The following is a 16,215-nucleotide window of genomic DNA, read 5'->3' on the forward strand; positions in this document are numbered from 1 at the left end:
GCAAGGTAAAGGGGAAAAGGTCTACCTTCAGTTTTCTGGGGTCTAGTCTACCTCCTCTGACATGGCATATTTATCAGGGTCTCGTTCATTCTTGTTAAGGACTTCAAGCCACCATTTATTGCAACACACTAGAGAGTTCTCTTTTAATGACCAGTGTGTATTAAAAAATGAAATCTTTAAAACACTTTAGCTCATATGAAAGGTGAAGTTATTATTGGAGATACAGTATTTACTTATAGAGGCTTTTCTGTCCGGTTAATTTGTTTCCTTAGGAAGAAATCAAATTTCATTTTTCTAGTGTATATTTTTCTTGGATTTTAAGACTTCCATTTCCCCAACTTTACAAGTTAGGCATCTTTCTTTTCCTACTTTCAGCCGTCTAAGAATCTGTAAATTGTCTTGTCTTTTGGCGAGACACTGCCAAATGAAAAAAATTCGATCTTTCACCAACCAACAACACATACTAAAGCTCTCCTAGGACACTGGACTACTGGATGCCAACCTTTTAGCTGGATGAGCACTAAGGGTGGCATAATCACTATCCCAAGGTTTCTTTTTTCTTCTGTATTTTTCAAATACAGCGTCCACACGTTGGGTGTAGAGATTACTTAAAAATAAAATCTTAAGGGATGCCTGGGTGGCTCAGTCAGTTAAGCATCTGCCTTCAGCTCAGGTAATGATCCAGGGTCCTGGGATCGAGCCCCTGCATCAGGATCTCTGCTCAGCGGGTAGCCTGCTTCTCCCTCTGCCTGCCACTCCCTCTGCTTGTGCTCTCTGACAAATAAATAAAATCTTTAAAAAAATAAATAGAATGATGTCAAGAAGATTCTCCTCCCCATCATTAAATTCTCTCTCTAGTCTTGATATGCTGAGGCATCCTATCTAAAAAAAATAACAACAAACCCTCCCTTGACCCTACATCCAGCCCCTCCCTTTCTTAGCAAAGCTTTTTATCTGTAGAGGTTATCTCTACTTTTTCAATAATATGTGTTTCAATAGAACTTTTATCCCTACCATTCCAAAACTACACCCCTAAGGTCAATACTGACATCCATGCTTCCAGATCCATAGTCCAGTCTCCTTTGCTAGCTCCCATTACACTTCACTTCACCTCTTATGTTTGGAGTGCCCTGAAAGTCCATCTCTGTCTCCTGATTTCCATTTACAGAGTCCCTAACTGACTTCATCCAATACTACTGCCTTAAAAAGCCCTCTGTAAGCCAATAGCTCCCATGAACCTTCAGCCCTAACTTCCCCAAACCTTCCAGCTTCTTGTTTCCATGTGTCCACACAGCATCTCCATATGACCAGTAGACGACTGAAACTTAATATTGCTAAAGTAGAACTCTTGATATTCCCACATCCCCTGAGTTTGCCCAATCTATCCATCCCAAGGCAATCTACTCTCCTACTCCACCTCGGCTGGTCTAATTCCACCTCCCCCCATCAATTCTCACATTGAAACTACCACAAGTCTCCTCACATATCCTTGCTCCTACTCCTCCCTCTATAATCCATTTTCCACACAGCATCTTTTCAAAATCAGAGCCATTCCTCTGTTTAACCACCTGCTTTGGTCTGGAATATGTCCCCCAAAATTCATTATGTTGAAATCCTAAGCCCCAAAGATGATGGTATTAGGAGGTGGGGCCTTTGAGAGGTACTTAGATCATGAATGTAAAACCTTCATGAATGAGATTAGTGCCTTTATAAAAGAAGCTCCACAGTGCATACTCGGCCCTTCTGTGTGAGGACATAGCTAGAAGTGGGCAGTCTGCAACCCCAAAGACAGCCATCATCAGAACACGACCGTGCTGGTGCCCTGATGTTGGAATTTCCTGCCTCCAGAACTGTGAGAAATCTCTGATGTTTATAAGCTACCCAGTCTGTGGCATTTTGTTATACAGCAGCCTCAAGGAACTAAGACACCACCCCCTCCCATCCTCTGCCACTGCTCTTATAGATTACAAGAGCCCTACATTATCTGGTCTCTGCTGCCCCCTCCAGCCTCAGTTTTTACCAATCACCCCTTGATGCACCACACCAGGCTTTCCATTCATCAAATACATTGTTTTTGGGTTTTGTTTCCCCCTTCTTAGGGTTTTGCGCTGTTTCCTCCAGCAGGAAGATGTCTCAATTTCACACAGCCATTCAGGTCTTAATGTGAAATGTGCTCAGGGGAGGCCTTTCCTGACCACCCAATCTAAAGCATTTTCCTAGTCACTCTGTCTCAGACCACCCAATTTTAACTCTGCATAGCACTTGCCTTTTTTGTTTGTTTATTCTATGAAAGCTCTCTAAGACTTTGTCTAACTTGTTCCCCATCTAGAATGGTTCCTGGCAAATAGACGCTCAATAAATATTTGTGAAAAGAATGAATGGATGAAGGGCTTTAGATAGTATTCAATAATCCAGTCTAAACTAGGAACACAAATCATTTGCAAGAAATCAGAGAATGGGGCTTTCCCAGCTTCTTACCACCTGAAAGCTCAATTTACACTGACCTAGGGCCCAGTTCCAATCAGATGGACAATAGGAAAAATAGCTGCAACTGAGAGCAAATGGGCTATGTCTAGAAAATGATTAGACCAGAAATCTCAATCCAAGCTTATCACCAGCCCCTGTAGCTCCTCAGAGTAAACCTGGCATTGACAACAGATTTAGCATCTATTTACCTATGAGGAAAGGAAAGGAGAGCCATTATAAAAATTCACCTGCTTGGCTCACAGGTGGGCTCTTGGCTTTCCTCTCATCTAAGCATTTAGCAATAACTCATTCCAATAATGTTTCCATCTTGCTTAGGGAGAAAAAAACAAAATTTAAAAAAATTATACCAACTCTGTGATATGACAAAAATATTTATTAAAATTTTCCAAGTTTGAATTTTATTAGAAAGAGGCCTTCTGATTCAATCTTTCATCCTGGATAAATGAGATAGTAAGTGCTACATATAGAATATAAAGCAGTGATAATAAAAAAAAATTCCTCCTAAAAATCAGTCCACCAAGTAGCACAGTGGAAGAAATGGGATTCTCCGGGACCTCAGAGAATTCAAAGTGGTACCTTCGGTGATCCAAAAAAATCAATTATATTCTCATGGTTGTCCTTTTGGTTCAAGATTAGAAGAGTTGGGTTTCCACCACCTGTTTTAAGAGGTAGAAATACGCTATCTACTAGTTCACTATTTACTCGTCTGTATGGCCTCAACAGTCTCATACCTCAGCCTATCTGCCTTTGGTGATGGCCAGAAGATCTCTAATGCCCCAGGCAGCAAAGCTTCTTGCCAATCCCTACTTAAGATCCATGAACCGGATATCCATGATAAGAAGGAAGTTCTTAGGCAGTGGGCGGGGGGCTGGAGAGAGAACAGTAAACACCTGATGTTCCAGGTCCACACTGGTCACCACAATGAAGCCAGCCACACTGGTCTCAGAAAGGTTTTCCTCTGTGCCCTCAGCAGTGCTAACACTCAGGAGGTGATGCACCATATCTCGGCCAGGTGTGACAGGTACTAGCTTGAGCTGATTGTCCTCCTGAGACATGCCCAAAGGCAAACAGGAGTCTGGAATGGTGGGTGCCCCAACTTTGTAGATTTTCACATCTGAAAATTTGACATTGAAGGCATGGGGATAGAAACAGCCCCGGAATCCATAGAAATACTCACGGATACGCTCATCCCTACATTCCCGCCGGAAGTCTTTGGAGCGTTCAACCACACCCCCCGATTTAGGAAGCAGCACAGTTCGGACAAAGTGAGGCAGGTCCCGTTTTAGTTCATTGTACAGTCGTTCTTGATCCAGAACCACAACCACATCTACCTCAAAGGCTGAGGCTGCGTGCACCAGGGCCTGGTACCCAGAGCCCTTGACCCAGCCACAGGTATTAATGACACAGCCACTCACAGAGGCCCTTCGGTTCACTTCACACCTTTGATTGAACACGTCCGCTAAACGAGATGTAATCTGCAGAAGAGAGCATCAAGGTGAGAAAAAGAAACACAAAACGAACAAACTCATAGCTACATAGAGTAAGTGGCTATTAGGTACAAGAAAAAAATGACATTCTTAATGGCTGTGGTTTTAACTCGTAACATGGATTTCCATTTTTATGTTGCTTCTTCTACGGTTTCGTGTCCTAAGTAGAAATTTAGTAAGTTACTCCAGAACAGGGCCACACAAACGTTTAACAATCTGAGGTTGACTTATATTTGAAACGGTCTTTTCCGAAATCACGTGGCAGTAATACCAGCTGAAGGGAGCAAAGAAATGGTCATAGACGGTTTTAATTAGCACACTTTTGCACAGCTTCCTACCCTGATAGCAGCCCTTCCCTCCATCCCACCTTGGCTCTGGCTCTGACCTTATTATAAAGCTTGATGTTGGTGCCAGGAGTGGTGGAGCCAAAATGATACACCAGAGGGGCTTGGATAGAGAATCCCTCTTCAACATCTGCTGGCCGCTCAATGTAGAGGGCCCCCATCGTACCAGGGATGGAAACAGAGCCCTGGCCCACATCCAGCTCCACGTAAGTGGGACGGCGGCCCAAACGCACTGCATAGTTGAGCAGTAGACGGCACACTGTGGACTTGCCCACATCAGTGGGGCCCACTACCATCACCCGGGGGCCTCGCTCTTCTTCCTTCTCCGCCTGCCTCCTCATCTGTTCCAAGGCTGTATGAGTGTTGAGATAAAGCAACATAGGTGTGTCCTTGGAGACATAAGCCACCTCGGTGCGGCCACTCAGCTGTAAAGAACAGCCATGCCAAGTGAAAACAGCCACCTTGGCACCAGCATCAAAGGTGAATTTCTTGTTTCGGGTCAGCTCTGTGCCAAAGATTTCTGCCATGCCAGCCAGCAGCTCCAACTGAACTGACTGAGATGCCTCCACCTCAAAGCGAAGTTCTGTTTCTCGCTCTAGTTCAAATTTAGTTGTTGGCTTCTTGTCATCATTGGCCTCCTCTCCCATCTTTTCTGTGTAGCTGCTGTGCCTAGAACACAAATTAATTAACAGATCTAAACGGAAGTTAGGACGCTGTTCAAAATCCTCCCATGGATATTTCCCCTTACCTTGCTTTATTTTTCTCCTTAACTGTGATCACCACCTGTCTCACTATATTGTCTGTCTACCCCCACTGGAATGTAAGGGTTGGGCAGTTTGGTTTGCTGCCGTATCTCTAGGATCTAGAATAGGGCTTGACAACCCGAAAGCACCTCATAAATACACCGAGTGAATAAATGATTCAGACATAAGAAAATTATATCTACACATTGACCTAAGACTTGATTATATCACCTCCATAGCTCCTTTCGTCACTCTACTGGGATACTCCACTTGAGAAGGCAACAAATGCCCACTCCCCAACTCTCTTAGTCAACAAGAAAGGGCGTCTGCAACCTGGATGCAAAGCAGAGAATACTGGGTTGGGACTTAGAAAAGAGCATTAACGCCCCGCTCAGCAACTGCTAGTACTGTCATTAGACAAATCACCTTATCTCCCTGGACCTTTTCCTCCGCTCTCAACTGGAGGCACTTACGCTTCCTCTCACAAAGTGTTGTTCTGGGGACTGTTGAAGAGAAGAAATTACTTCGTAGACTAGAAAACGCCGAGAAAGAGTGAAGAATGATTTCCGACCGCGAACCGCAGCTGTTAAGTCCGGTTTCTGTCCGGGCACCCCCAGACGCCGAAATCTGTCCTGGCTCTAAGGGGGCGACGGTTGCATTCCTGAGCTTATTATCTCACCTGCGCAGCCACAAAGCCAAACCGGTAAACCGAGGAGCCCCGGCACCACCTAAACCCAACTGCACGCCACGCTCGCCCAGATCCACGCCGGAAACAAAGGCGGTTCCGCACTTGCGCACTGGAGAAGCTGCTGTCGCGCGATGCCCCTCGGGATCTGTAGTTTTGCCAGAACGGCCTCCGGCTGCTGGGCTCGCGCAGCCGCTCGGCCTTCTGGGAGTTGTAGTTAAGAGGATTGTTTTGATCGTGACGCCAAAGGTGGGCGGGGCGGCGGCGGTCATTGTTCGCGAAGCTGGAGAGCAAGGGGTAGGAGGAGTGGCGGTTACGCCCCGCGCGAGGCGGGGATCCGCCGAGGAGCCTATGGTTGCCGAGGCGCGGCTGTTGCGGACTCTCGCCCCAGTGTTCCCGCTCACCTGTAGCGGGGGAAAGAGAAGGGCGGCGGGAAGGGGTGGAGGGGGGCGGCTAGGCTCGCCATCTGGGTCCCGCGACCGTCTGCTTGCCTGGACCACAAGCCAGGAGGTGGGGAAATTAGCAAAACCCCATGTGGAACACGAGGAAATCTGGGAGTAAGGAAAGTGGAGGAAAACAGCCTGTCAGAAGCCAACCTGGGCTGTCATCCCCTCCCTGACACAGCGCTTGGCACCTAGAGGGCATTAAATTTTTTTTGTTTTGTTTTAATAAAAGAATAAATATCCAAGAATTTCTTCCAGTCATTACGCAACAACGTCTCTCCTACTGAGAGGGGATTTCTGTTGGTGACTCGGTTTCCTTCCCTGAATTCCTGACAGTTCTACAAGGCCAGTCATTTATCCTGCAGGCAACAGTTTGGGCCACATCTATAATCCTCAGGAGCTTGAGCTTTGGAATCTTGTGCTCTGCTTTGCCACTTTCGCGCTGTGTGACTTTGGGCAAATCAGGCTTAAACTCTCTGAGACCCAGTTTCTTGTCTGTAAACAGGGATAATAATAGTACCCAACCTCTTAAAGTTGTTTTAAAGATTGAATGGGATGATACTGTAAAGTACTAAGCACAATGTCTGTAACAGCATCTAATGTTAGCTTTTAAGTTTTTATTATAGGTTGAGGAGGGGGAGCTTTAATAATGCCATCCATTTGTACAACAGTTTAAATTTTTCAAAGCCCTTTCCAGTATCTTCTTTCACAGCCAACCTGTAAAGTCAGTTTTATTATCTCCAATTTCAGATGAGGAAGGAGACTAAGGTAGGTGAAGGGACTTGCCCAAGTTAGGACTCAAACCCAGGATTTGGGAGTCTGAGTCCAGTTATTATAGTAGCAAACACATAGTGTTAGATGCCAGGTACTGTTCTGTGAGCTTTACAGGTGTAAATTCATTTAATCCTCACAGGAATCCTGTGAAGCACATACCAGAATTGTCACCCCCACTTTTCAGATGAGTAACTTCCTTCAGTCCAGCTCCCATGGTTACTCTGGATCAAGAAACCTGGGACTGTTATTTTCTGGGTTGCCTCTTTCACACCGGCCCTACCTTAGCACTCATTCTGTCCACAGTGCCATCCTCACTTCCCACGGTTTATTCCTTAATGGTTTGCTTTAATTCATTCATTCACCACGCATGCATTAGTTCTCTAGCGAACTTTCAGGTATCCCATATCCTTTCACCATTCTTCAAAAATTCATTTCCAGGCTTCTATTTGCAAATTCTCTCCCTGAATGAGCTCAGCCTCTCCTCTTTCCCTGCAGTCTATTTCCCAGATCTGTTTCTTCACCTCCACACTCTCTCCCTTGAGGCAATTTCTCCCAATTATCTGAAGGTCATCTTTCTTTGGCTTATTTGTATAGCCGTCTCAAGCTGAATTTAGGGAAAAGAAACCTCTCCCCGCCTTTAGACTATCTCCATTTCATTTCTTCTTCTTCTTCTTCATCTTCTTCTTTTTTTTTTAAAGGAATCTCTACCCCCAGTGTGGGGCTCTGACTCACGACCCTGAGATCAAGAGTCGCATGTTCCTCCTACTGAGCCAGCCAGGCGCCCCCTCCAATTCACTTTTTTTTTTTTTTTAAGATTTTATTTATTTATTTGACAGCGAGAGAGGGAACACAAGCAGGGGGAGTGGGAGAGGGAGAAGCAGGCTTCCCACGGAGCAGGGAGCCCGATGTGGGCTCGATCCCAGGACCCTGGGACCATGACCTGATCCCAAGGCAGACGCTTAATGACTGAGCCACTCAGGCGCCCCTCCAATTCACTTCTTAAACAGAGTGAGGGCACAACATTTACAGCATCCATGCTTGCCTACACTCACTTTTCTCCCTTGTCATCTTTAACCAAGCGTTCCTGCCATCTCCACCCCCACCCCCAAAGAATCCTGTCCTCATGTCTTTTTCATTCTCCTCTCCAGCTAAACCCTTGATCATTTTCTTCCTGAGTTAATTGGTATCCCCTTATTGCTTTTAAAGTTTCAGTCATTGCCCTAAGAACTACTCACCTACCTTTTTCCCACTTCTCATTGTTTTCCTCAAGAATGGTTCCTCAAATTCCCTCCCCCACTTACCTTTCCTCTCTCATCCGCTTCTCAGACAGAAACACTTCTATCTTTACCCAATTCTCCCTCTCAATTCCAAACTTCTGGTGATACCACTCAAAGCACTTGCACTGTTTTCAGAATTTATCTTAAACCCCAGACTCTTCCTGATTAAATATTCAGAATTCCGGGTATTTTTTTTTTTTAAGATTTTATTTATTTATTTGAGAGAGAGAGCACAAGCAGGGGGAGCGGCAGGCAGTGGGAGAGGGAGAAGCAGGCTCCCTGCTTAGCAAAGAGCAGGATTCTGGGCTTGATCTAAGGACCCTGAGACCATGACCTGATCCAAAGGCAGAGGCTTAACCGACTGAGCCACCCCGGCGCCCCTCGTATTTTTTCAGACCCAGCTAGCAACACCTCCCATTACCCTACTCTTCCCTGCCTTATATGTGAAAAGACAAAATGACCCAGAGCGTCCTTTCTGAGTACCAATCTTTGTCACACTTCATTTTCTAGATGGTAGCCTCTGTTAGAAATTGGGGCTTTTATCTTAGAGGACATGTTCCATGTCCACATACTTCAGAGATATGCACAGGACGGCACTCCATGAGAAACAGAATCTGAGTCAAATGAAATATAATTGGAAGCTGATAGAAAAATAGCACCGAAAGATGGAAGTTCTTCATAAGATATAAATTTGGTATGTGTCTCTTGAGATGTCAGAATTTAATAGTAAATCCTCTCTGGGTTTAAGCATATGAAGTTGAGAACACTGTTTTGAAATAACTACCGTTTACTAAGTGCTGATCATGTGCCAGGCACTTTTTCGGTGTTTACATGTTACTTCACTTTACTTCACATCTCCATGAGGTAAATATCATGAGCTTCACTTAGCAGGGGAGGAAAACTGGCGGCGCAAAGAGGATCAGTAACTTCCCCAGGGGTTCCTGGTGAGTATACTGGCAGAGCTGGCATTCAAACAGGTCTCTTTGAGACCAAAGCCAGACGCTTGGACCACGTCTGAAGATGCAACTCAACTGCTGTTTGGGGATCATCTTCTATAGGCAAGGTTCTGCACTAGGCATTGCAGTCCTGGGATGCAGAGAGGAGTTTCCCAGAGGTCCTTTCTCAGAAAGTTTACAGCCCGGTAGAGAACCTTATATAATGTGGGTGTCTCTGTTCTCAAAGCACAAGTAACTTGGAGGTAGCTGAGAAGAGGTTCCTGCTTGTGACATGTCATAGCCCATCTATGACTCCTGCAGGGTCATTAAGCTGATGCTTTGAGGCTTGGAAGTGCCCGGTTCAAGCTTGGGGGGCACAGTGTAGCAATTAATATGTCTTTCTTTTTTTATTTTTTATTTATTAGGGAGAGAGAGAGCATGAGAGGGCGGAGGGACAGAGGGAGAAGCAGACTCCCTGCCGAGCAGGGAGCCCAATGCGGGACTCCATCCCGGGACTCCAGGATCATGACCTGAGCCGAAGGCAGTCGCTTAACCAACTGCGTCAGGGCTGGCATCCGAGCTGAGACGGGAAATGTACCATCTTGAATGTGTGTGCACACGCCTGATTCTCTGCATCCATCTCTCACTGTCACCGCCTGGCCACCTCCTTTCCTCCAGCCTGCCACCCGTACTCCATCCTTGCCCAGCCCTGTCCTTCCCCCAGGTTCCTTCTGTCTCCTTGGCCACACTGCCTTCCTCCTCAGCAACCAGCCTCTCCTCTAGCATCCCTCCTCCCCTCCTGTCCCTCTGCTCCCACCCCCCTGCTCCCTCCCCTAGACCCATCCCTCCTGCCTGCCCCCTCCCTTCCTCCCAGCCCGCCTCCTGTGTCTCCCAGCCCTGCTCTGACGTGGGAGGTGAGGGGGTGGGGGGATGGATGACTCACAGTGTTATGATGCAGTTCCACAACACACAGCTACATTCACCCACAGACCGAGGTCCAGACGAGAGACAACCTCTGGCCCCCCAGCAGCTGGCCAGCTTGGCAGCCCCAGTCTCGAGCCCCCTAACTACCCTCCCCCGCCCCCATCTCCTTCCCAATTGAAGGAGCGGAGAGAGAAGAGAGAAGAGTGAGCAGAGAGATTGAGAGAGAGAGAGAGAGAGAGAGATAGACGGAGATCTCTGGAGCAGACCTCAAGGTGAGGGGGCAGCCCTTCTCCAAATGAATTTTTTTCCCCTTTGCAAATTTCCTCCTCCTGCTGCGTGTTGCTTTCTCCCCATTGCAAAAGCATTATTCATCCACCCTTTGTCCTCCCTTCCCCCTCCCCGCTGCCTCTGCTCCTCTCTCAGCTCCTCCATCCCTCTCCGAGCTCTGACGGTTCCCGCACTTATTTCCCGGCAACTTTGGCGCTGCATCAGGCCTCACTGTTTATTGTTTTGCCGCTGGTGCAGACCCCCGAAGCCCGCCCGGGGAGCTGGCTGCGCTGCTAATTATTTGGACCATACCATGCCGAGAACGCCAGCCCGGGGGGGGGGGGGCACGAAACCTCGGAGCAGATGAGAAAATCCATTGTGAGCAGGTGTCGTGTCCCCCCCCCCCCCCAGGCACAGGATTCGCACCTGGTTCCTCGAGCCTCCGCCTGGGCGCCTCTGCTGTCAGCGCTGGTTGCTCAGCACGCCCCCCACCCCCAGCGCTCCCTCTCCCCCACCTCCCACGGTCCAGCCCCGTCTCACTTGGGGGAACATCCTCTCCCCGGCACTCAGCTTGCCTTTGTTTTTTCCGTCATTTGCCCAACTTGATTCTGCCTGTGATCGGAGCCGGGGAAGCAATGACCCCTGCTCCCCCTCCTGTGAGTGATTCTCTGGCCTTCTGTGCAGCCTCTCCTTGGCCTGCCGGGGAAACAGGGGAGAGGGAGGGAGGGAGGCGTGCCGGAGGCCGGGGAAGGGGCTAGAGAGCAGGGACCCAGCCTGCCCAGCCCCCCCCAACCCCCGGCCCCAGCCCCCCGGCCCGCCAGGGCCCCTGGCAGGTGCACTACGGGGAGCGCAGCAGAAGGGAACTCACAGGCAAAGTTGGAGGCAGAGCTGGGAAGTGGGCGCCGAACGGTGGACGCTGGTGAGGAGGGCCGGTCTCCTGCGGCCAGAGCCCAATGTCACCCTGAACTCAGCTCAAGGTGTCTTTCTGGGGCCCAGCCAGGGGTAGAGGACCTCAAACTGAAGATGGGCTCTGTCCGGGCTTCTGTGGAGAGACTGCCTGGCGGCCCCAGGAAAGACTGCAACAGCTGGGGCGCCAGTGGCCACCACAGAGGACAGGACGAGAGCCTGCTTGCCCTGGCTACTCGCAGCCACACCACCTCTGCTCTGCTTAGTGGCCTTGCCTTGCCAGAGCGCCCAGCTGGCACCTCGAACCGGACTTGAGCTAAATCACCCACAGCAGGCCTGAAGGCCCCATGGAGGAGAAGACAGAACCTCACCCGCTTATCAGAGCCAACAGAGGACCCCTCCCTTCTTATCCGCTACGTCTAGCACCCTCAGCCACTTTGGGGCTGGAGTCTGGGCAGATACTGACATCTCCAACATTCCTAATCAGAACCCCGCAATTTTATCTAATGTCACCCACAGAGTCACTGCTGTTTGTCCCTACCCCAGGGAGAAGGTGGAAACGTTCTCCACCTTGTACCCCGAAGCATAGGTTTTGAAAATAGGAGTCCCCCCACTTCTGCAGCGGACATTGCTCCCACACCACACCACACCACACAGCCGAGGAAGGCGGCCCTCCCTGACTTGATCCCCATTTCCCGTTGCTTCCAGCGGTTAGATTTGCCTGAAGGAAAGATATTTTCTCTCCTAGGGCTGGATGTCCAAGTCTTTAACTGAGCCTCAGGCAACAGTAGAGACCAAGGGGGCTCAGAGGCTGAGAAAAGAGCCAGTCGCTGTTTCTGAGAAGGAATGAGTGGACCAAAGTGCAAGGCTGGCGAGCGGCCACGTCTGAGGTCTTTGGTACCAAAGGAGACATCCATGAGGTTCTAGTTCCCAGAGTGCAGGACCCCGGCCCCAGGACAGGGCTGAGCAGGCTGTGTGTGCCTGCCTGCCGGCCTCCCCCCCCCCCTTCCCCGCCAAGAATGTATGAAGGACCAATTGCATTGCAAATGGAGGCCGCAGAAGAGAAAAGCCACCAGGCTTCCCCAACTTGTAAAAGGCTCTGAACCCAAGCCTAGCAGCACACGTGGGTTGCAGACCCGCACAAAAGGGCTGAACCCCAGGAGAGGACACATGCAGCTGACGTTGCTCCCATGGCAGCATTGGTACCAGCGGGCTGCTCTCGGTGGAAAACGGTGAAGGCTCCTCCCGCCCCAGGAGGGAGAGGCACCACCTCCCCGGCTGTGGCACCGTAGGCCTGGAACGCTGCCAGTGCAGCCGGGAATCCGGGGGACCGGGAGACGGTGCGACTGGTGCACTGAGGGTCCCTGGTGATGGGGGAAATCGAGGCAGGAGAGAACGGAGCCCATCTTCCCCATCCACCCCCCACCCCCGGGGAGGGGCTCTTCACCAGGTCAAGGCTGTCCTGATGCACTCTCTCCTCTTCCCAGGTGACTTCCGTTTCTATCTGGTTCACGTCTGGGGGGGCCCTGGCCGGGCAGCCCCCCCACATTTCTCCCGCCCTGAAACACGGCTCTAGCCAACCTGCTCCGCTGCTTCACCTGCGACCGTCTGTGCGGGGGCTGCACAGCGCCAGCCCCTCCGGCCCGCCAGGGCATCGTCCTGCAGCCCGTCATGCCCAGCTGCGACCCTGGCCCGGGCCCCGCCTGCCTCCCCGCCAAGACCTTCCGCAGCTACCTGCCCCGTTGCCACCGCACTTACAGCTGCGTCCACTGCCGTGCACACCTGGCCAAACATGATGAGCTTATCTCCAAGGTACGCCAGTGGGGGACCGCCACTCCTCTCTTCTCTCCCCCACCAGGCTCGTCCCACAAAGCCCATCCGCCCTCCTCCTCCTCCCCGCCCATGGTGGGGGGGGGCGCTCAGGCAGAGGGGCCGAGGGCAACCCAGCAGTCACCGTCTGTCCTATGTCTCCACAGTCTTTCCAAGGGAGCCATGGCCGAGCCTACCTGTTTAACTCCGTGTGAGTCTACCTCTCTCTTTGTGTGTATGTGTGTGTGTTGGAGTCATGGTCCAGTGTGGAGAAAGGGGGTGAGCCATCAGCAGGTGGCCTTGCACCTTTGGCTTTTGCCTCTCCTTCTGCCAAGGGGTCCAGAAACTCAGTGCGCAGTTCTCTCGTGGAGAGTCTGGGCAGAACTGGAACCACCACCCTGGAGACAGAAGGCGCAGGCCCTAGTCACCCCGGGGGGGAGTGCGGCCGGCAGGGGCTTCCAGTGGGGCGGGCTCAGCGCTCTCCAGGTGGAAGTTCCTTCGGGCTGTTTGGGGGCTGAACTGACAGAACGACTCCACTGGTGCTGGGTTCCTTCGTGTTTCCTGAGACAGGGTCAACGTGGGTTGCGGACCGGCGGAACAGCGCCTCCTGCTCACGGGGCTCCACTCGGTAGCTGACATTTTCTGTGAGAGCTGCAAAACCACCCTGGGCTGGAAATATGTAAGTACCTGGAGAGGGGGCCACCCTCTCAAGTGGACAGTCGCCATGGCCCTCCGAGCCCCAGTGACCACTGCACGTTTTTTGCATGGTCCAAAGAGGCAAGAGGGAGTCCGTTGCTGGGTCGGATTAGGCAGGGGCCCTTGGGGACAGGGGGCAGGGGAACATGATCCCTGCTTAGGAGGAGCTCCTGGAGGGGGTCTGTTTTGTCCTACATTCACTGCTTCCCCTCCCCCAGGAGCAGGCTTTTGAGACGAGCCAGAAGTACAAGGAGGGGAAGTACATCATTGAAATGTCACACATGGTGAAGGACAACGGCTGGGACTGAGGGGCTCAGGCAGGCTGTGCCCTTCCTCCGCATGCCCACCCTCCCCACACCTGTCCCCTGGCCCTGCCAAGCAGTCCATACCAGCATGAGTACTGCCCCACCCCTGGGGGGAACCCGGCTCCCACCACCCCTCCCCTCCACCTCATCACCCCCAGGCACCTTTGGAACGGGGGTCTGGGGTACCCCAGGGGTGTTCAAGGCTCAGGAATGGGCAGCAGTCAGGGAGAGACAGAACTGGGAAAAGAGGATGGTTGCGGGTCCTTCTAGCCCTAAGGTCCTGAAAATGGAGGTGATAGCCGAGTGTAGGTCAGGCAGAGGACCATGGAAGGATCCGTTTCTGCCCTAACCTCTTTTTTGAGTGAATGGAGGACAAGCCTTAGGCATGGGGCTGGTAGGTCCCAGGCCACGGGACAGCAGATGAGAAGGGGCTTGAGTTGGAGTGAAATTTTGGCCTCAGACACCGCGAGATACCAGTCTCTGAGGGTGAAGTTTCCCGCCCCCGTTTGTAGGAGAAAGGATTCGGGGGTGGAAGGAAAAAAAAAATCCCAGATCCCAAGCCCTGGGAAATAAAATCACAGGGGTTTCCATTTCACTCCACTTGTTAGTTCATCTTGGCACTAAAGAGGCACTTTGGAGTATCTAACCTTCGCCAGTGGGTGGGGTGGGGAAAGCTGCTTCTGGAACAGCCCCCACCCCAGCTGGCTGTTTCCAGAGCAAGCAGGCTTTCCGGGCATTCTCTGAGGCCCAGCCACTGCTCCCTGGGACCCAGTCCCTTGGAGGGGAGGTGGGACATCAGCGCCACGGGGTCAGCCTTCCTCGTGGCTGCCACCAGCGAACGAAACTTTTGTATGATACATAAAGTGTTTGGGTCTATTTTTAATAAAAAGGGGAAAAGCAACTGCGAGGCACTCTGTCCTCTTGACTCTCCTTCCCGGGTACCTACCATACACACTACCCTGTCACCCCCGCTACCCCCCCTCAGGGGCCTGTCCCTTCACGCCACTAGAGGGCAGCAACTGCTTTGTCTGCGTCAAGCACCCCACTTGCGCTTTAACCAGGGGTTGGGTCTTCAGGTGAGGTTTGCTTAGTGAAGAGGGGGCTTTTGTGAGCCGTGTTCCAGCGGACTCATCCAAGTCAGCTCCTCTTCCAGAGCCCTTGACAATGAATCCATTTTTTGCCTAGATCCAGGATTGGGCACCTGGAAGGGTCTCATCCCTGAACAAGGGTGTTCGTGGGTCCTATGGCCTTTCAGCCTGGTTTTGAAATGTTTGGGTCAGCTCATGGCCACACTTAAGGCTAAAAGGAAAATCGATCCACCAAGTTGCTGCCCCAGCACAGCGGAGACGAAGTGGAACGAAATGGCTCAAAAATCGCAGCATCAGTGCAACCGTGTGACCCACGTGCAATTTTTGGCAGTGATGTGAAATCCCCATTGTTGTTTGTTGGGTGACTGACAACTGCAGGGAGAACTGTACACATCATAAAAATACCTTTTTTTGGTAAGCTAGCTTGTTATCCAGATTCATTCATTGATACTGCAGATCTTTGTAGAGCACCCGTGACCCGCCAGGCATTGTGCTCAGCACCGGGGATGCAATGGAGAGCAAGGCAGCCGTGGCCTGACTTTGGGGGATGTTCAGTCCTTCCCGCTAGGGAGGACAGACAATAACCAGGCAATTCCAGGAACAGGGGACAAGGGCTCTGGGCAGCAGGCTCGGGAGCTCCTAGGAGAGGCTGAGCCTAGATTTGAGGAGTCAAGGAAGACTTCACAGAGGTGATGACTGATGGCCCATGGTGGAGGAGCCCTGGGGTGGGCACAGGGGGAAGTGGGGAGGGGGACTGTTTCAGACAGAGAGAATTGTGTGTGTCAAGTGGCTTGAGCTTAGTTAATCTGAGGAGGGAATAGAAGTTTCCCAGCGCTGGAGTGGAAATGCCAGTGGGTGAGAGAGAGGACACAGGAAAGACAGACCATTTAGGGATCTAGATTTCATCCCAAGGGCATTGGGAAAACACTGAAAAATTCTTGTTTTTTGAACAAGAGTGGAGTGACTTCATCAAATGGCTGATTTGTGCCCAGAGAAAGAGGCTCAAACAGAAATGTTAATACACCGAAGAAAGGAAGGGACAGAA

General features: G+C 50.9%; 2 protein-coding genes across 3 annotated transcripts; one reads left to right on the forward strand and one right to left on the reverse strand.

Annotated features, from left to right (window-relative positions):
• Nucleotides 1–2,845: 2,845 nt before the first annotated feature.
• On the reverse strand, nt 2,846–5,847 carry CLP1 (cleavage factor polyribonucleotide kinase subunit 1). Of its 2 annotated transcripts, none has more exons than XM_036076540.2 (3): nt 5,741–5,847; nt 4,360–4,987; nt 2,846–3,962 (listed from the first exon to the last, which is right to left on the reverse strand). In XM_036076540.2, exons 2-3 carry the CDS (start codon nt 4,963–4,965, stop codon nt 3,291–3,293), a joined length of 1,278 nt encoding a protein of 425 aa, XP_035932433.2. In that variant the 5' UTR covers nt 4,966–4,987; nt 5,741–5,847; the 3' UTR covers nt 2,846–3,290. The 2 variants fall into 2 exon arrangements, with proteins under 2 accessions (XP_035932433.2, XP_035932435.1); XM_036076542.2 differs by lacking the exon at nt 5,741–5,847 and adding an exon at nt 5,535–5,734.
• A 4,273-nt stretch (nt 5,848–10,120) lies between these two features.
• Nucleotides 10,121–15,592, forward strand: YPEL4 (yippee like 4). The gene is made up of 5 exons (XM_036076548.2): nt 10,121–10,371; nt 12,760–13,084; nt 13,249–13,292; nt 13,652–13,760; nt 13,996–15,592. Exons 2-5 carry the CDS (start codon nt 12,944–12,946, stop codon nt 14,083–14,085), a joined length of 384 nt encoding a protein of 127 aa, XP_035932441.1. The 5' UTR covers nt 10,121–10,371; nt 12,760–12,943; the 3' UTR covers nt 14,086–15,592.
• The last annotated feature ends 623 nt before the right edge of the window (nt 15,593–16,215 follow it).

Source organism: Halichoerus grypus, chromosome 11 (assembly GCF_964656455.1).
Source record: "Halichoerus grypus chromosome 11, mHalGry1.hap1.1, whole genome shotgun sequence".
NCBI lineage: Eukaryota > Metazoa > Chordata > Mammalia > Carnivora > Phocidae > Halichoerus > Halichoerus grypus.